This window comes from Larimichthys crocea, chromosome XV (genome assembly GCF_000972845.2).
Source record: "Larimichthys crocea isolate SSNF chromosome XV, L_crocea_2.0, whole genome shotgun sequence".
Lineage (NCBI taxonomy): Eukaryota > Metazoa > Chordata > Actinopteri > Sciaenidae > Larimichthys > Larimichthys crocea.
Window position 1 is genome coordinate 4099699 of NC_040025.1, and position 21057 is coordinate 4120755.

At 40.2% G+C, this 21057-nt stretch overlaps 1 protein-coding gene across 3 annotated transcripts in view; it reads right to left on the reverse strand.

Moving 5' to 3' along the window:
- The window catches only part of LOC104919264 (solute carrier family 41 member 3), a 28358-nt gene extending 20023 nt beyond the window's left edge, over positions 1 to 8335 (reverse strand). The window contains exons 1-2 of one of the 3 annotated variants that reach the window (XM_019266393.2): positions 8123 to 8335; positions 6059 to 6408 (exon numbers count right to left, since the gene is read on the reverse strand). In XM_019266393.2, coding sequence (XP_019121938.1) covers positions 6059 to 6361 — 303 coding nt within the window. In that variant the 5' untranslated portion in view covers positions 6362 to 6408; positions 8123 to 8335. Of the gene's footprint in view, positions 1 to 971; positions 1291 to 6058; positions 6409 to 7379; positions 7521 to 8122 lie in introns of those variants that run through there. The other 2 variants (XM_019266392.2, XM_010731235.3) reach the window with 2 other exon arrangements.
- Positions 8336 to 21057: the final 12722 nt, after the last annotated feature.

Consider the following 21057-nt stretch of genomic DNA (forward strand, 5'->3'; position numbering starts at 1 on the left):
AATGAAAAGTGACTCATGCAATTTGGTCAAAGCGCTGTCTGAGTCATGAGGAAGGTGAATGAGGAGGAAAAAGCCAGTGTTGGTGAGACTGACTTTAAAAACATGGATATGATAATGATGCCAGCTGAGACCTTTTTTCACCCAGACAGCAGGTAAAGCCAGTCTCAGCCTCTCACTCTGCTGTTTATAATTCTTTATAAATCAATCACCCGTTCCTCCGATGGTGGCTAACCAACTCTTCACACTCTTCATTCATCTATGCCACCATGATAAACTGTTTGTGTAAAGTCAGTCTATCACCTTTCACTATCCATCCTTAAGGCTGGGAAAGTCCCAAACTCAACACTTCGGTAACAAAACCTTTAACAGTTTTCATAGACCAAAAGTTGGCATCAAATTCTTCCCGACCCTTGCTCTTCTTTACTTAATCAGGCTAATTCAGCGAGTGAGATCCCATTACAGCCCTGCCATTAATGTTTGACTTTCTTTTGAATGTAGCTACAATCTTTCCCAAACATTACCCACATGTTTTAGCTGTTGTGCAGTTGTATTTTGTATTTTATATTTGAAATAGAAAAGAAAAATAAAATATTTTTTAGTTCTAAAATAACTTTTAGTCCTGCTGCAGTTTGCAGAAAGCGAGGATCTTATCAATGTTTGCATTTGATGTCAAAAAATTTTTCAGTTAACGGAATAGTTTTGCAGACCGGCCAGCCAAATTCTATGCTTTTGTCTCGTGATGCATTTGTGACAGCATTTAACACTTAAGAACTAAAGCTTGTTTGTTCAATTCAAAGTTTGTATTCGCTAAAGTAAGGTATCAAAAAAGCATTTATATATCAGAACAAAACTTGGTTATCGTAGTAGCACTAGTACAAATACATTTCAGATGTTACCCAACCCTGTTCATCCATTCGTCAGCCAATCTCTCAAAACAAATACCACAAATGTTTTTTCTTAGATTTTCATACTTGTATAAGGTCCATAACAATACCAGCGGAGACCATTCCGAGCCCTGACACCAGGTACGGCACTATAACCTGGGCAGCAATGAGCCAGGAGCTCTCTGGTAGGAACCCATGTTCTGATCGAGTCAACTTCCATGTCACGCCACGTAACTTCTTGCCCTGGTAGCACAGCTCCAGCTCCAGACGAGTCACCACCATGTTGAACAAGGGATTTCTTAAGCACTTCAGTTCAACGTATAGTTATCCCATAGTAAGTGCAACTGCAATCCAAACGTAGGAAAGCAAAACTCAGCTTCTGATATGTCCAAATAAACTTGGTTTGAGTTTCACCCGTCGTAAAAACTGAATAGGGTGAATGATGAAGAACAAAATCAATCAATGTTGTTGTCCTTGGTTAAAAAAGAGCAAGGGCAAATGTTTTAACCCTTCACTTAGGTTTTTGTTGGAGAACAAATAATGGATCCAGGATTTGTGAATACATGGTTATTCTTCTCTCGAAGAACTCCAAAGAAATGACACTGTTTTCTTTAATGATTCTTGACAATGAACAAGTAAAACAATCAGCTTTAGAAGCTTAAATTTAGAAGCTGTTGCCTTTATATGTTCATAAGTGAAAATCAAGTGAAACAAGTAAGAGACTCACTTAATTTTCCATTTGTTGCATTTAATTATCTATTTTCCCAGGCAAAACCTAAACTAAAGGCTTTAACTCTAACTTGAGGGCTATGGAGCATGGCATCATTGCCCCAGTGGTGAGTCAGCAGTGATGAGGTATCCATTTGTCAGCACGTTCATTAACACCATTTCTTACTCATAGGTCACAACCTTCAGTTACAAGCACAGATGCTCCACATCTGTTGTCAAAACCTAGGTGTTGTTTTTAACCAAGCTGTCTTTTTCAATAAAGATAAGATGAGTTTGGCATCCACACACAGGTTAAAGAAAATTAACCTCACTGTGCAGAGTTCAGATTTGAAGGAGTCGTGATTAAGCTCTGATCCACTCCAGAATCCATTTAATGTAGTTCAAAGTCTTTTGAATAGACTTTAATGTTTAATGAATCTAATCCTCAATCTATTTCATTCAGACTGAAATCCACTTGACCTCCAGTGTAAAGGCACAGCTGTATCCACCAAATGATAGTGATACTCGCCGCAACAGCTGGATGATTGACAGCGGCAAGATGAAGATGAAGAATAGTCCAAAAGGTCTTGAGAGTTAGAGGCAGCAGAATTCCTTTAAGTCTTTGCAAATCCAGCTCCTCTCTTCTCAAAGAGAAAACCAAAAAGAGCTCCGTGATGTCAATAAGTGATCTAAGAGGTCTGCTGACAAGATGCAGCAGCCGGCTTCTGGCAAGCTAGAGTGCTCTTTTCCTCCTGTCAGCATCAGGGTAGTCCTGCTCCCTCCGCTCTGCTCTGCTGTGACGTAGCAGAGAAAGAGGCAGGGCTGTCTGTGCTGCCCGACATGCAAACTCATGAGGGAAACGACCGGCTTACCGCCTCACACTCTTCCCCCACTTGCTATTTCTTGCTGCGTGTCTGCCTCTCATCCCACCTCCAGCTTTCCATGTGACATCCCGCTCTGTACGTCGGCCGGTCTCGCTGCGTTTCTCGCTCTCTCATCCCTCTTTTTCTAATCCCTCTCTCTCTCTCTCTTTCTACATCGTGACTCACTCTGTCTCTCCGTACGCTCCATCCATAACTACCTCGGGTCCACCTGCCAAATCTGCGCTGTGATCATGCCATAGGCCCTGTAACTCCAGATAAAGATGTACCGTAGTATGTGACGAAAATGTTTCCCGGCTTTCAAGAAGCTTCCCTGGACTAAAATATTGATTTCAGAGCACTTTACGCCTCTATAATCGCTTTTCTGTTCACTCTTCACTCTTTACATGCTTTACAAAGCTGTAATTTTCTCTTTTGAATGAAGGGAAGTAATTTTTTCCTTAACATCAAATCATTTGATTCCCATTTCACCAGTAAAGATCATTTGCATCTTAATTTCTATTAAAAATGCAACATGCATTCTTTCTCAGATTAACTTAAAAGGGGTTTTATTGCACTTTTATTATCTCTTATCGAAATTATTATCTCTTATTGAGTTTTTTTTTGGACTCACAAGAGACAGCTTGTAAAGAGAACCGTCAAAATTGAAGCAGCAGAGGCCATAATAACTTTTACTCCTTAGTATGGGTAAAAAAGTTGGATCCTACACTTCCCATAATGCATCTCAACAGCTTATTTTTTCTAGACTACTATGATGATATCACCAGGGTTATTTTTTCAGACTTGACGGAGCTCCTCGAGACATTACATTACATTACATTACATTACTCCACATTACTGTTTTCACACACTAATTTGTGCTCCTTTAGATAAGTTAACTCAAAAGGAGCAGAGTGTGGGATTTAGTGGCATCTAATGGTGTGATTACTGATTTGAACCCCCTCGCCTCACCCCCTAACGCTCTCCTTCTTCTGAGAGTGAAGGGAAAAACTACAGTGGTTGGGACTCACACAAAAAATGTGAAAGGCTTGTCTTAAGCCAGTGTTTAGTTCGTCCATTCTGAGCTACTGTAGAAAAACGGCAGTTCAACATGGCAGACTGTGTATAGCTATAAAAGGCTCATTAATAGGGAACAAAAACATAACATAACATAACATAACATAACATAACACTTTCAGTGTGATTTGAGAAAATGGTTAAATTTCATGTAAGATCATTTTTCCTGTTAAAATGAGTGTTAAATATCTCCATATTCCAGCAGCCTTCACTGATGTGGCGTGTTCGGTCCTTTCTGCAGTAAACAGAGAGTACATTTTCTGGTGTCATGTTCCTATTTTATCCAATCAGGAGAGAGAACGCCACAAAGAATGGACTCTCTCTGCGAGTTCAAGGGTAGGCAGCAGAATTTTAGTGCGATGACGTGGGCTGAGCAGTGAGGACGACTAACGGCATGAACGGACAGAAAGTTATCCAAAATGCTGATTTCACTTAAAGCACATTAAGCTCTTCACTGCCTCTTCCACTTGAGGAGAATGGGACAACCAAACTCTCTGGACATAATGTCCCTTGGATTTAACATAATAACAATACGTAGTGGTTCCATGGCTGATTAAAACTGACAGATCAGCAGTTAATCTTCACATCTTAGCATATGCCATATCATCTGACTGTAAGAGCTGTATGTTATCACCATTGTTCTTTGACCTACACAGCTTTCTCCTTTTATCATTGTATGCAATAAAAATTATATATAATGAACACAGTCTTTGGTTTGTGCTGAAAGAGTCTGACTCGAACATTCACAGCCCCGGGGCTTCTGGCAGGCTGACCAACTACGGACACCTTCAGGTTTAAATTTACCACTACAGAGCCACTATTTACAGAAGACATCCTGGGTGTATTATTTCGGTGTGATGATGATCAGCAGTTTAGTAGTTTAGAAACGTGTGCTTTAATGGAGGCGTCAGAAATACATTTGAGTACCTGTCTAATGCAGCACAAGCTTGGTGAAGCTGAGTGAGCCGCAACTTTGGAAAGCAATGGCACATCATGGGAGGTCAAAATTGAAAAAGCCCATTGGCAGACAGGATGTGGGACGTAACATCCCCTTTCCATTCAGATAAGATACTCTCAGTGTCCTTCTACTGTCCCCTGTGCTTTGAGACACAACACTCAGCCAAACTCATGACTAATCATCCTCCATCAGAGGCGGCAGGATAATGGATACAGTAGAGGAGAGGGTGAGAGAAATGCTGATGAGCGACAGATGGAGTGAAGGGAATCAGCCATGTGAGGACAGACGTGTGTTTATCAGTGGAGGACAGAGAGGATGGAACGAGTACCGGCTAATCATAAAGCAGACAGCAGTGCATCTGATTTCCCTCAACCCAGCTGGCTGCAGAACAAATGACAGGGATGCCTGGCAGAGGATAACAACATGACGGGACCACACACACACACACACACACACACACACACACACACACACAGGTACTCAACATCAATTTAGAGACAAAGACTGCCGACCGGGCACACAAACACACTCTGGTGGCATACAACAGGGAGTTGTGTTCGAGCTAAAGTGGGAACACAACTTGGAGTTTAGGTTGAAAACTGCTGCTTGTAGCAAATATTTGACTTTTTATTGTTTATATGTATGCCAAGCTAGGTGTGTGGTTCCCCTGTTCCTGATTGGCTCAAGCTAGTGAGACATGGCCATCATCAGCTTATACATTCTTGAAGAGCTAGAGGATCCTGATGGGAGCAGCAACATCCGTGGCTAAGCTGACGCGGCAGTGCCAGAAACATGTTCCTTAAACGACCACTTGAGCCTACAGAACAAGTCAGTCTCCATAAGTCCCCATGTTAAAATGTCCAACTTCACAGCAGAAATAAACATGTTTACAGCCGGTACTAAAAATGCCAAATTGTAACAGGAGCTACTTGGCTACTGGGGGCTGCATAACTACAGCAGCTCATGGTTTAGTGTGGAGCCCAGCACAGCTGTTGTGGAGAAATTGCTGAAGTCAAAGGTCAATGGTGAGGTCAGGAAGGAAGAAAGTGTTCAGGTGCCTCTGATGTCTTATGCTGTATTATTTATTTACACTTGGCCAAGGAGAATTAGAGACACTCTAGAAGTACATCAGATGTGCCTGAGTCAGTCTCACATTCTGCTTAACTCATCCTGGTGGATAGACTTTAAACCCCAAGATAACACCACAAATGCTATATGCCCAGATTTAGTCAAAGAGAATGTTTTATCCATGGAGGTGTTATTGTCAGCATATTCTAGTCTGGAGACACATGTCTGTTTACGCAGATTGGAACGTCAATGGCAAGCTATCTATTATGTCTAAGAAGGCAGCAATAGGTCTCTTTGACCCTGGCCACCACAGTGTTGAGATAGACTGGCACCCACTGTTCTCAACCAAAGCCAAACAACTAATACTGCTGAGGACCTCAAGGCCCATACATGACCTTGTGTAACCTAAGGATAGAATATTCCATAACAATAGCAAGAGGGAGAAAGTAGCAGCACTTTATGATGCCACTGTCTCAAAACCAGCATCACGACTGTGCACTCACCTGCACATTGTCCAGCACCATGCCGGCCATCACCATGCCCATCCCAGCCAGCAGGTAGGGAAACAGCACCTGAAGACAGATAGCGAAGGACGACTCCTCCTCCAATTTGGCAACAGGCACTTTTGGCTTCGCCTCAACCTGCTTCTTAGGAGGAGGCTGGAGCACTGGTGGTAAGAAGAGATCATCCTGGCCATCTATGCTGGTGGGACCTGGACTCCCACCTGGGCTCTTCCCCTTGGAGCGGGACTTTTTGTTCTTCTTCCTCTGGCGGGTGTGTTGTGGCGGTTTGTCCTCACCAGGCATGATGGCGGTGGTGGCTGTGACGACAAGTGGGGCGGTGCTGGCTTAATCTAGGGAGAGAGAATAAAATGTGATATTTGCTGGGTCAGTCATTTTGTCACACTTGTACCCAAAAGTATGGAGCCATAAACTGACAAAAAGTTGCAGAAGGTTTATCAGACGAGTCAAAAATAAAACTATACACCAATAAAGAAATATAACAAATATAACAAACGTCATCTCATTTTGACATTATGTTACACTTTTTGTTTCAGATAGCTTTAACCTATAATAGAACATGATTTAGCTACTGATAGAAAAGTTTATAGAGTCTGAGTATGTAATATTACATGCACTGTTTATTCTTTTAGACTTACAGTTTAAAAAGAAGCTTGTGCGCAGTGTGTTTAGCTACAAATGACATCTAACGTGAAAATACAGATAATCTTTCACTACTTTTTGTCAGAATTATGTTCATATAAAATAAAAAATGTACAGTAAATGATTAAAAATTTCTCCGATACACAACTCTAATTAATGTGACCACTCATCATACTTTTTTTTTTAATATATATTCCATAAAGAAATCACTGCTGTATCACTGCTTTTTAAAATACAATATGAATCTTTATTTCTATTTATTTAGCCTCTGTTGGTAATATGACCCCTTTCATTGGTTTGGATGTATAACATCTGTATTATAAACCCATTACTGCGTCATTAAATGACGTTAGTTTGCCCATTTTCTGTGACTTGTTTCCACACATGTGTAAACCTCAAATAATATCGCTGTCTTACATGTTTATTTATCAGAGAACAGCCACATCAGTCCAGCAAATCCTGACGACAACACGCAGCCTTACGTTTACTACCATTATCTCTGTGTTGACCCACGCGTGGCTGTAAAGCCCGACCTGACAGCAGCACATTCATTCATTCATTCATTAATGCATCAACATGATGTGGGTGTTTATCGATTCTACCCGAAACAAAAGCACTAAAATAAAGTCTTAAAAACACATGCACAAGAGTAAATACACACAATATCGACGACGCAGTCCCAGAAATCTCGCGATATGTCCAAATGTGTCAGCAGGTCCATCAGATGAGCTCTCAGGACAATAAAATGAACATGTAGCTTCTGTTGACATGCATACCTCCACTGGAGGCTGCCATGTGTGCAGACCATAATACTACCGCCCTGGTAACCAAGGTTTCGCAACTTGGTGCTTTCTGATTGGATAAACACTGGCAACGTGTGGCCCCGCCCCCGTGTGGAGACAGCAAAAATGTGCATGAAAGTGTGGAAAAGTTTCACAAAACATATCCAACGTGAAGGGTTATCCGTGCAGACAGACAGCTGTGTTTTAATATCGTGAAGGATGGACGCACTTCATTCACTCTGCTGTGTCAGGACTCTGTCAGATCTTTCAGAATAAATGTGTCCAAATATCAAGGAAGCATAACATACTGAACATATTAATTGCTGAGGTTTAACAACAGTTAAACTGCTTAACAGAAATCAGAGCATGTGAAGAACACCCATTATAACCCACTGACCCTGCCAGGGAAGCCGTTGCACATATCACTGAAAGCAAACATGACTGAAGTCTGAGACATCTTGCACAGAAAATCTCTGGCAGACATGTTGCTAATAATAAAAAGACACACTCACTAACTTGAGGCTTTCTTTCACAGTCTACCGACGGCTGAGTTCAGCCTGTGATACTCACAGTGGGGATAAGTTTCTCTTTCAGGAGCTAAGATTTGATTTGTCGTCCTTACCTTTGTCTCCAGAGCTTGTGAGTGTGAGCATGTGCACAGCTGATGTGAACTGGAGCTCTCGAGAATAACTGTGTGTATGCTTGCTATGCTGTGTGTATGTGAGGGCAAATGTCTGTCTATATTAGGCCTATGTGTAAGCTCCGTTCTCCATTTGCCGGTGCATTTTTTTTTAAAAATATGTTTGTGCGTTAGGCTCATTTGTGTGTATGTATGTGTGTGTGTGTGTGAAATGTGTGACCTAGTGCGCATGCATCATGGGGCATCGTCTTAAATTTCAATGCATTGGCAGTTAATGATATCCTCCTTCTGTTTCTTTCCATCTTCTGGTGGGCTGGTGACAGCAGCAGGCAGCAACACCTTCCCTTTCTCATTCATGGACACATAAAGACATTTAACAACAACAGATAACTCATTGCCCAGTCCCAGATTTATGATGTCTGCAACTGGTAAACTCATTTTCAGCGTGCTTCTGTTGTAAGAAGTAGATAATTCAAATTAGAAATTTGAAGTCAGACGGGCTGTATTTTATTTTCCTAAGTGTGTTTCTTTGTGCTGCCAAGAGCGAATCAATCAAACTGCTGTTGGTTTATTCATCTTAAGAATGACTTCATCGTTTGCTAAATGAACTCAAGTGAAGCCAAGTGATCAAAATACTAAAATCGATATCTCTCTCCCTGTGAATGTCTTTTGGACTTTTAGCACGTCTGTTATGTCACACACGTCTGATTTGTTAACTTGCATGTGTGACACAGAACAGCACAACAAATGTTTTTTACTGTTGCTTGTAATATGACGCCCCGTGATCTGTGCACACGCTGTGACATTTGATGGTCATGTCATGGTGATGGTGTTAATACTTCAGTGATATGTGTCTAAATACAAATCCCCACTTTGATTCGTGGGGTTGGCAGAGTGAGAATGTCTTCTTTTACACATCACTTGTCTGTTTGCTCCTCTAACTGCTGCTTGTAAGCCATAACTGTAGCCGTAACAGTCTATTATTTTATATGCCTTAGTGTTTACTGTGGGTGTACAATCTGTATACTTCCTCTGATATATATAATACAAGATCTTCACATTTGGAAATGTGTGTCTTTATAGCCCTGGTTATGATCTGGATTTTGCTCATGTAAACATCATATCCTGGTTCCACAAAGCTTGTCCGATGGATCCTGCAGGATATTTTCAACAAACATAAGCAAAAATTGTCCAAGATATGTATAAATCAGGGCAAAGAAGCATCAATACATAGTTACCCAGATTTCTAAAAACAGTTGAAGTTATGCAATAGGTATTTTACGATGTAACTGAGACACAGAGACAGCTTATAAAGCTGAAAGTTGATATGGCAAATATGTCAGCTGAATTAATATTTATTTGGACTCGTGTTTCCAGTCACCTGATGAATGACACTCTAATCTTCACACTGCCTTTATCTCTCGTCACTTTTCAGAGCAAATAGCCGTTTACCAGCTTGGTTGTTACCTTTGGCTGTCAAAGTTTTTAGCTTGAAAAAAAGCCAGAGCGATGAGTGCAGTGAGAGTGAACCACACACTACATTTGTGGGCCATTAACCCAAAACAATAAGCTAAAAGGCAATTTCGACTCTCCACAGAGCTGTGGGTTACTTTGGACTGATATTTCTCTGGTTTCATCACTACAAGCAACCATTATCACATTTCACATTTCATTTCATCCATTCTTATACAAACATTGATTACAGCAGCTTTGAAGGTCCAGTGTGTGAGATTTAGAGGCTCCATTTAAAGAATAAGGCAGTAATAATATAATATGCATAACTATGTTTTCATTAGTGTATTATCACCTTTTGTATCTACATATCTACACTGGCTTCAGATATGCATTTCACAGGCACCTCAGTTTCTCCTGCATGCTAAAGAGGCTGGAACAATGGGGTTGCCATCTGCAGCTACACCTCTAGATGCCACTAAATCCCACAAACTGCTCCTTTAAGTCAAACAAAAATATGATGATGACAGGTCTGACATCAATGTGGAGCATGAATCGGAATGTGTTCGGATGGAGAAGTAAATCCAGCAGAGCAGCCAAAGTGCCAGACTCAGAAATGAGTGGCTGGAATGTGCACATAAATATGTATGTGCCGTAAATGTACTCATTCCTGCAGCACGTTTGACAGGGTGGAACATTTGTTTCTTATAAAGCTGCAATGTGCTCTGGGATATAAAGTGAAATTACCTCGGTCATGTGACCACATGCATAGTTCGACCCTGTAAAATGCATTGGATTGATTAACAAAATACCTTACTGACATTGCGCTTATTGTAGGGCTGGCTGTAGATGAATCAACATCCAGATAGCTCAGTGGGAAACCATATGGTAATCATTTAGACCACAGCGCTGCAGTGTACTCCAAACTATACATTCCGATTTTTCTGTTGAGGCTGCAGGACCTCGTGGTGTTTACAGACAAGATCAACTACAAGTGAATTCAACTCCTGTGTTTCTGTTCCTGAAGTGTTCCTGAGCGAGTCTGGTGTGAAGCCAACAGTGATATTTACCTTCCAGTAGTTGACAGTACCCAACGGCAGTGCACGCTTTCCCCACTAGATGGTAGCATGGATTAGAGAGCCGAAAATCCGTCTTTGTTACCTTAAGGGCTCATTCAAAATAGGCAATTACCTGGCAAAATTCTCACCTACTTGCAACGTGATACTTAACCTAAAAGCAGACCCCAGTGGAGAGACTTTGTTTTTATAAAAGCACTTGAACAGTTTAGACTTGCTCCTAACTGCTGCAATTAAAACAAAAAGCTTGTAAAAATGTTCAAGATATTAGAGTTGACAAGCTTGAAGAGCAATTTTTCCAACATCTCAAAGAAAGAAAAAGAAAGAGCTCTCAGGTGCAGTGAGTATCGACAGCATGGTGGTCTGTCAGGATAATCTGTCTGTAACAGGCTTTAAGTCCCAGTCTTATGTAAGTTTATTGTAACATGATCCATGTTATAGTTATGGATTCCTTTATCCCTCTATTCAGAGGTGGAAAACCCCTGGAGGTTATGGAAATCTGGTTTACAGGTCCTCACTGTTTATTTTCAACTCATATTAACTATAATCGAAACCAGAAAAGGCTAAGATTGCCTTTCCTTATGTTTTCCTATACGTTTTTGTTTTATGTGTGTACTGTATTGTTTTGTGGTGTTCTTGGTTTCAGATCACCATGGGTGTGTGAGCCCTGGCATTTTCAACACCTCATTAACGCCTTCATGCAGACATGGTGCACACGCAAGTACGGACAGATATATATAGATATATATGAGAGCACACATTCACATAACAAAAGCCATTCTGTGCAGCGCGGAGCTGTGCTGAACTTGTGAGCAGTGCTGAGGGTAAAAGTAGAGACTTGCCAGAACTTCATGTAAGAGTTACATCATTTGAAAAGGAATTCAGAATGAGAGACAGTTAACACCAGCTCATGCTGCAGCGTTTATTATAGCTATTTTTGTAATATCATCTCTATCCAAATCATTTGGCTGCCTGGTTTATGTAGAAAAAGATATGCCATGCACAACCTCTCGCTAGTGCAGGTGACTAGCTGAGGTAATGTCCACGCAACATTCCAAACCGAAATGGCATGGGTGAGATAAAACTTTTAATTCACCAGGGTGTTGGGTTGAGCATTGGTAAATTGAGACCACTGACTGTATAAAACATGGACGTTGTATCTGCCTGAGTATGTGTAGCCTGATATATCTTATTTCTCTGTCACAACCAACATGGGCACTGTAGTTTATTTTGAGTCACATAAACTAACTTGGTGCTGTAAAAGCTCCCTGCCACATGTATTATTCCTCAGGTGGAAATTGTACATACCAATATTTTCTCTTGTTTGCACTGTGGTCAAGAGAGCTCAAACTCAATTCAAGCAACACATGTTAACACAAGCAAATCAAGAAAACATCATCAATTTGACAACATGTGCAGCATTTAGAAAATGCAAATACATGAACATACTGCAGACGTGACACAATCAAATCCATGATTTTTGGACAATTAATTAAAGAAAAAAACATAAAATATTGCCAGACTTATCATTTAAATTAACACAGTGTTAAAACAGTGTTTGGCTGCAGAGCATGACTTTGTAATGAGTTTCCTGAAGAGTCCAAATTCTCAGTTCTCGACTTACCAATGGCCGACCCATCACCCAGACGAGTTAAGAGTTTGACAGCTCTGCATTAACAATCTGTCATAAGCATGCCATAGCACAATTTGCTCGTGTTTTCTCTAGTTGCGCGTGTTTAGTTTGCAATGCATTGAGCTCTCTCTGCTGTTCTGAAAATTTAGTGAACTTTCTTTAAAACATATGCAGTATACTGTAACCACTTTTGAAGATTTACATCTTCAGTTCAAGTTCACAATACCGAAACCAAAGGATGCTGCCAGCCTCTTCCTTCAAATTCTAGTGGAAAGGTTGGAAAGGTAATGTCGTAGATATGCTGTATGTTTGAGTATCTGATGAAGAATGATATACAGTATATATATGATACTGTCAGATAGTGTGCAATAAAGGGATAAAGTAAAATAAAATCATGAGAAGCAGTACTCACTCATTGTGATAACAGTTGTTTAATGTCTCCTGTGGCTCTGAGGGGAGCTTTGTCAAGTTTAATTATATAACCCTGATGATGTCGTCATGTTATCTAAGCTTGGGCTTGGAGGCTCATGATGTTTTACAGAAAGCCAGCCTCAGAGAAGATCTGTGAAGATGTAAACTACAACCAAATGTCAGGATATCTCTGCCTGAATCACTGAAGGGTGTTCAATTCCTTAATCGTAAATGTGTCCAGGGGTTCCATTACAGAAACATTTCTTCTGCATGGCCTATCTTAAGTTTCAAAGATAGGAAAAATGTACCAACTTGATTCTTTAATTGGCACGCATCCTCTCATGACTGTGTCTGTGTTTAGAATGTACATGAGACTGCCCGTATCCTTGATAACCGCTGTCTTACTTTATTTGTCACTGGCTGGCAAGCTTGCCATAAGGGACAGGAAAAGAGAGGCGTTCAATGTTAGCGATAACTTAGAGACATTAATTGTGTCGGTGGAAAAGAGGAAACACCACCTTTTTGGGAAGTTTTCTTTCCAATTATCAGTCCAGGGTATTTAAATAGAGATAACCAATCGATCAAACTCAACATTAATTTGGCAGTGGATATGTACCTATTATTACATTGTCCAGGAAATGTATAATATCGTCATTGTCATTACTATACAGATGTAATAATAATCTATCTAGTGAATTAGAAAACATCATACATGTTTAGGAAAAAATCATAAAGCATTATGAATGCATCATTATTCACTATGAATGCCTCCATAACGCACTATAGATGTGGTCTTTATAGAAAGTGTTAATGGAGTGTTTTCTGAATGCAGTTAGGAAACTTTCTTTAGCAGCAAAAATCCTAAATGTCATTCTAAACTGAGAGGAACAGAGGATTTCAGACTTGGTACATTTCTATAATGAGGCCCCAGGAGGACATAAACCATTGGGGAATATGGAAGATTTATTATTCTCAGCCATTTTTTAATTAACAATTTTTTGAAATTGCATAATTCAAAATTTGGTTGACTTTGTATTCAGAGTGGAGAATGAGCGTGACAATACCGCTGAATACATCTACTAGGAAAGAGAATATGAGGTGTGATTCGGGACCATGCAGTGTGTTATAAGCTGTTGCCGACAGAGTAGCTTTGGTACTTATGTGATGATAAGTACACTGGTTGATAGATGGCTATGTCTTTCCAGGGTCTCTGGCCTGTACAGCGGAAACTAACATGGAAACTTGTAATGTTGCTATAAATAAATGTCCCTGTCCTCTGTTGCCAGCCGTGCTATCGTGGCAGTCCTTTAGCCAGTCAGTCAGTCTTTCTAAGACCTTGCTGTTGAGGCCTACTTGACTGTTGACCTGACAGCACTAACATCTGTCCATTGCTTGTGTTAGACTATCCATTTGTCCATGAGCATACTTGCCACTCTATAAGCTGTCTGTCAGGCAAATTATGCTTTGAAAGCCTTTACAGACTGTCACCCAAGATGAACTTATTCACTGTAGTAATTGTTTTGGAAGGACCTACATTGTATCTGGAGTGGACAGACATAGTGTAGCTGAATGTATCAGCAAAGAGACGTTTGTCTAAATGTGTGTCTCTCTCTCTGGTAGCATGTGTGTCTTTCTGGTGTACCTCTGGTTTACCTTGGAGCACCTGTTGCTGGTCACACCAGCAGCTGTTGGCCTTGTGATACTCTCACTTACTCGCTCTGTCACACACACACACACATACACACACACACACACACACACACACACACACACACACACACACCAACTACTCTATTTCACCCACTCATGTAACACCTCCTCGTGTCATCACAGCTACTATGAGAACCCATTACCTCAATGTGTGGAACATTCATTGCAACAAGCTATGTTTACTGTCACACTTTAGGCTATTGAACTTAATTTTGTTAAGATACATTTTTGTTAAGAACTAGTTTGTCATCATCACAATTTTGAGTATGATCAAATTGTCATCACAGTTTTAGTTTAGAAGTCGACTTGATTTTCAATTATGTGCATTTCATCATTTCCAATTGGCCAACTGCTTGTCATTTCCAAACAAACAGAACAATACCAATACAAACAGTACAGCAATACAAGAATGTAAATGCCATACTTTTATAATCACAAATTTAAACACAAAAAATGGAGAGATCAAATGAGCTGATTTCTACTCATAAACTGGGGCAGGACCACAGAACTGGTACCAGAGTGTCAGCATTCTCGTTACATCTCCCTCAGCTTAGCTCAGAATAATGAATCCAGTTAATTCTTGTCAGGTCTTGCTTTCATGCTCTTGGTGCAGCATGTACTGGGGATGAAAGGAGTTGTTCAATATGCACTTAAAGCAAATCATGACAATGATTTACAATCACAAATAGTCATAAAATTTGTTATTGCTGTATAACTAATATGCACTGTATACATCCATGTTGTAAACATCACATATCAACAGCAGGTCAGTGTTTGATTCAGCAAGTGATTATCATTGATGGAAGAAAAAACAATAACAAAAGAAGGGAGAAGAAAAAACACCTGCAAGTGGCTCATGTGGCTTCTGCAGCTCCTGTGGCTCACACCACTAAACTCCAGAAGGAAAAGGATAAGAACCAGCTTCTCCAAAAGGAACTGGAGCGGGTCACCAGGGTATACAAGGAGCTCAATGAAAGGTACCTGTCTGATGTTGCCAACATCAGACAGCAGGCTAACACCTCTCAGCATGACCTTGAAAAAGAGATCCAGAAGAAGAAAGTCCTACAGACTGATTTCACCAAACTGGACGCCGCATTCAATCTCAGCCAGCAAAAGTTCTCTGCTGAGCTCCAGGCAGAGAAGGACAAATGTAAGACTCTCCAAGAACAACTGGAGAAGACCAATGCGACACTACATGAGGTCAGTGCAAAATACCAAACTGATATTGTCAACATCAGCCAGCAGAAGGATGATTATTTTCAGCTGAGAACGAGATAAAGCAGAAGAAACTCCTGCAGACCGATTATGAGAAACTGGATGCGGCTCACACTCTCAGCCAGCAGAAGTTCTCTGCTGAGCTGCAGGAAGAAAAGGACAAGTACAAGGCTCTCCAAGAACACCTGGAGAGGACCAGTTTGTCACTGCAGGAGGCCAACATCAGATATCAAACTGATATCAACTATGTCAGGCAGCAGGCTTAACCTCCAGCTTCACCACGACAACGAGATAAGGCATTTGAAAGCCCTGCAAGCTGACTATGACAAACTGCAGGCGGCACACACACTGAACCAGCAGAAGTTCTCTGCTGAGTGCGACACAGAGAAGATCAAGATTCTCCAACACGAATTGGAGACCATCCGTGCTTCACACTGCCAGCTCAGACAGTTGTACGACAGTGATGTTGTCACTGTCAGACAGCAGGCTGAGACCCTTCAGCGTGAGCTTGACAGAGAAACCAAGGCTCATGCAGACACGGTCTCAGAGGGCTGGCGTGTAATCAACACACTGAGGGCTGAGCATGACGCCCTTTGTCAGAAGATGGCAGAGGAGGTCAGTAACATCCAACAAAACGCCTTCAAAATGGAGAGGACTTTTGAGGGAGAGCTGGAGGAGCTTAAAGCCCAGCTCAAGGAGCAAATCTCAGTTAACCTCAAGCTTTCCACCGAGCTCGAGGCTGAGAACGAGAACTATGGGGCTCCCCGAAATGCCCGAGATGCAGATGTGAGGAGAAAGAAGAAGAGTGTGAGACAAAGAAGCAGCAGGCGACCATCAACCCTGCACCATCCCTCGGATGCATAAAAGATGTTGAAATGTCTGAGAAGAATCCCCCAGAGACAACAAGGACACCATCACTCTGGAAAAGTGCCCATCACTTTCTGGGTCTGAAGTAGGTTGACATAATTTAGTGGGTTTCCTCCGGGTGCTCTGGTTTGTCCCACAGGTGTAGTCACATACACTAAACAAAAAAACATATCAAATTTATGTCACCTACATATACCTTAACATCAACACAAATTTCATTCAATGGGTTGATGTACTAAAGACAATAACAACAAAAACAACAATAAAAAACAACAACAAAGAAACATGTTCTGTGTTTTAACACCTGTAAGGAGCATCATAAAAAAGCAATAAAAAAAAACAATCTGCATATAATTTATTTATTTTATTCTGGAACAAGAAAATGTTCTAAACGTTTAAAGATGCCATATAAAAGTATATTATATTATATTATATATATTATATTATATTATATATTATTATATTATATTAATATATAATTAATTATATTATATATATATTTTATTATATTATATTATAGAGCTCACTGAATTAGCACACAAGAAACAATTCATCCCCATGTTTTGATTAATTTGTGCGCAGAGGTAAGGTTACTTATGATGAGAATATATTTTGACAAAGAGTCTACAGCAGCAATCGCCAAAAGCAGAACCCACCAGAAATTATATCTTGCCTACTCAATTATTTTCATAACGCACACACTTCAAATAGATCTCCGTCATGGCAGCAGTTGTTAAACACTGAATCACTTCCTCTTTAGGAATTTTGATCACAAAATAGAAAGTTATTTTTTTCAGAAATCTTTTTTGTTTTTTCATTTTGAATTCAGAGCTTTTGTTTGACTGAGGTTCAAAGGATTCTGTTGCTTGCTTGACAGGCCTCTGAAATAGCCAACGTGCAATGTGAGGTAGGAAGAAAACAGTGCTTCAGTAAACCATTCAAACATATACATATATGACTGTGGGGCATGATATCAGTCATGAACAAGCAACAAAGAAAATTTAATTTAAAACAATCAATCACTGAGGTCAAGGACTGATTCTGAAAGTGATTTACTAAAATAATTGTTAGAATAAGTTTTGCTCTGTTGCATTAGAAAGAGGCAGTCATTATCATTCTCAATATTAAAATGAAATTGTTCACAACATGTAAGGGGGAAATAAAACTGTGCTCGTTAAAAGCATTTATTACTCAAATAGGTCATTAATGGGCCTATTCATGTCTTCTTCCTCCACACGTCTTTTGAAGCAGTCTGTTTCGAAAGCTAAGGCAAATAAAGACACTAACTTGATTATGTGTTAATACTATTGTTTCTTACTGCAATCCCAGACATTGACACACAGCTGTGTTTGGTTTAATTCATGTTACGCCCAAAACACACCTACTGTATGATGAATTAGGAGACTAAATACAAACACTTTGCAGCTTGCACCTTACTTAGTGGACAGATTATAAGCCATTTAACTAGCATTAACTGAAGTGTAGTTTGACCCGCCCAAAATGCATGAGCACCATGAGCTACAGTGCCTTGAAAAAGCTATTCATACCCCTTGAACTTTTTCGCGTTTTGTGACCTAACAATCACAAACTTGAATCTATTTAGTGGAGATTTTATATGATAGACCAACAAAAAGTAAGACATAATTGTGAAGTGGAACGAAAATGATATATGGTTTTCAAAATTTTAAACGAATATAAAAAATGAATGAAAAGTGTGGTGTGCATTTGTATTCAGCCCCTTGTACTCTGATACCCCTAAACACAATCCAGTGCAATCAATTGCCTTCAAAAGTCTCCTAATTAGTAAATTGACTCCACTTGTGTGTAATTTACTTATAGTATAAATACACCTGTTCTGTGAAGGCCTCAGTGGTTTGTTAGAGAACACTAATGAACAACAGCATCATGAAGAACAAGGAGGTGAAGACAGGTCAGGGATAAAGCTGTGGAGGAGTTTAATGCAGGGTTAGATTATAAAAAAATATCCCAAACTTTGAACATCTCAAGGACCACTGTTCAATCCATGATCCAAAAATGGAAAAAGTCTGGCACAACTGCAAACCTACCATGGCCATGGCCATCCACCTAAACTGACGAGGAGAGGACTGGTCAGAGAAGCAGCCAAGAGGCCCATGGTCACTCTAGAGGAGCTGCAGAAATGGGAGAATATGTCCACAGGACAACTATAAGTCGTGCACTCCACAAATCTGGCCTTTATGGAAGAGTGGCAAGAAGAAAGCCATTGCTTAAAGAAAGGCATAAGAAGTCTCGTCTGCAGTTCGCCACAAGCCATGTAGGGGACACCGCAAAAATGTGGAAGAAGGTGCTTTGGTCAGATGAGACCAAAATTGAAATTTTTGGCCAAAATGCAAAGTGCTATGTGTGGCGAATAACTAACACTGCTCACCCTGAACACACCATCCTTTTTTTCAGCAGGGACAGTGAAGCTGGTCAGAGTTGATGGGAAGATGGATGGAGCTAAATACAGGGCAATCCTGGAAGAAAACCAGTTGGAGGCTGCAAAAGACTTGAGATGGGAACACCCTAAACAATGACCCTAAACATAAAGCCAGAGCGACAATGGAATGGTTTAGATCAAAGAATATTCATGTATTAGAATGGCCCAGTCAAAGTCCAGACATAAATCCTGTTGAGCATCTGTGGCAAGACTTAAATTGCTGTTCACAAATGCTCTGCATTCAATCTGGCTGAGCTTGAGCTATTTTGCAAAGAGGAATGGGCAAGAATCTCAGTGTCTAGGTGTGCAAAGCTGGTAGAGACATACCCCAAAAGACTTGCAGCTGTAATTGCAGCGAAAGGTGGCTCTACAAAGTATTGATGCAGGGGGGGCTGAATACAAATGCACACCACACTTTTCAGATTTATATTTGTTAAAAATTTAGAAAACCATGTTGGTTTATTATATAAAATCTCAACTAAATACATTCAAGTTTGTGTTTGTAAGGTCACAAAATGTTAAAAAATGAAAGGGGTATGAATACTTTTTCATGGCACTGTATAGGTTGTGTAATCTGTAAGAGTCTACAGCCATGATAGTGAGACACAGCATTAGTCAGTGGAAAGTGCCTGACACGATACATTTGTATCCATGGTTGCTAAATCTATTGCTATCAAATCAATCAAAGACCTTTTATTTTAGTTTGGAGCCATGTATATCCAAGTTTGGTACTAGTTAGTCTCTGTGGCTCTGGCTAGTGTGTAGTGAAGTGTAGTGAAGCCACCATGTATAATTTGTTGTGTGTTCTGTACTCAATGCACATATAGTATACTACACATAATACACAGGGCTCAATGGCAAATTTTGTCCATGACATTTGTAATCGTTTGGCACTGATCCATGTGTTGTGTATTATGGTGTAAACAAATGGATATTTTCTGTCAAATTACTGATTATACAGTAAGTACAGTAAGTAGCAGAAAAATGTACAGTCAGTCATCGTATATAATTTGTCTTTAAAGTCTGTGTAAGGCAATTGCTGCCAGAGACTCGATCACACTGACTCTACAAAACTAAATACACGTTTACAAAACTCACTACACATTTAGAAATATTGCATTTCACAAAGAGAGTCTTGATTTTATTATTCTGTTATTCTATCCAACATGTTGGATATCAAGTATTTTGTTCTCTGAAGATTCATTAGTTGCTAAGAGACAAATTTAGCGCAATTGCATGCAAAGCAGATGCTGAAAATGTCGGCATGTAGAATTTGCAATTGTGGTTAAACTGAAATCCAAACCAAGGCAGGACTGTCTGCTTTCAGGTCACCACCCAAATCTGCAATGCATCTACAACAACTGCTTCCTGAACATGGAGTCCCTGCTCTTGCTTCCATGCAGACAGTATTAATTATTGGCATCACCACTCTTACTCCAATAGCTGGTTGAGGCAGTATCACAAATCTAAGTATGAACTTTTATTTATCCAAGTGGTATTGTCAGCTATGACTCCAAAAGAGTGTAGGCTAACTATATTCTCTGTGTTTCTCCTAATTATCTTCTCCATGCTGGGAATAAGTGTGCAGAAACACGCCTGTGTGTCACTGTGAGGTCTGTCTGCACTTAATCTTGTTTGTCCTGAGAGCCTGTCCAAATAATGAACAATAAGTCCTTATATTATTCAGACAATTAGCTACCGTTAGAATGACACAGACAGATGAGACACCATTGTGTCTGTTTGTTTACCTGTCTGTCGGTCAGATAAACTAACACATTATGTTGTGAAGAAGAGTGTCTGTGCCCCTTATAAAGAAATAAGCAGCCGTCAGTTAGCATTGGTTTGCTAAATTTCATGGTCCACAACTCATTTTCATCAGTTTCATCAATGCTGGTGGTTGGCTCCTCAGCCCATCTCAGCTTCAGCCTTCTCTGATATCCCATTTTCACTGCCAATACATTGGTGAAACAGTCTTCGCAAAATGAATGTTGCAAAAAAAAAGTGGCTTATTGCCTTTTGTCTGTCCTCCAGTCCAATAAAGTCCAATCACCGATTATAGACAGCCCACAGCAGGGATTTTGTGTAATCCACTCCA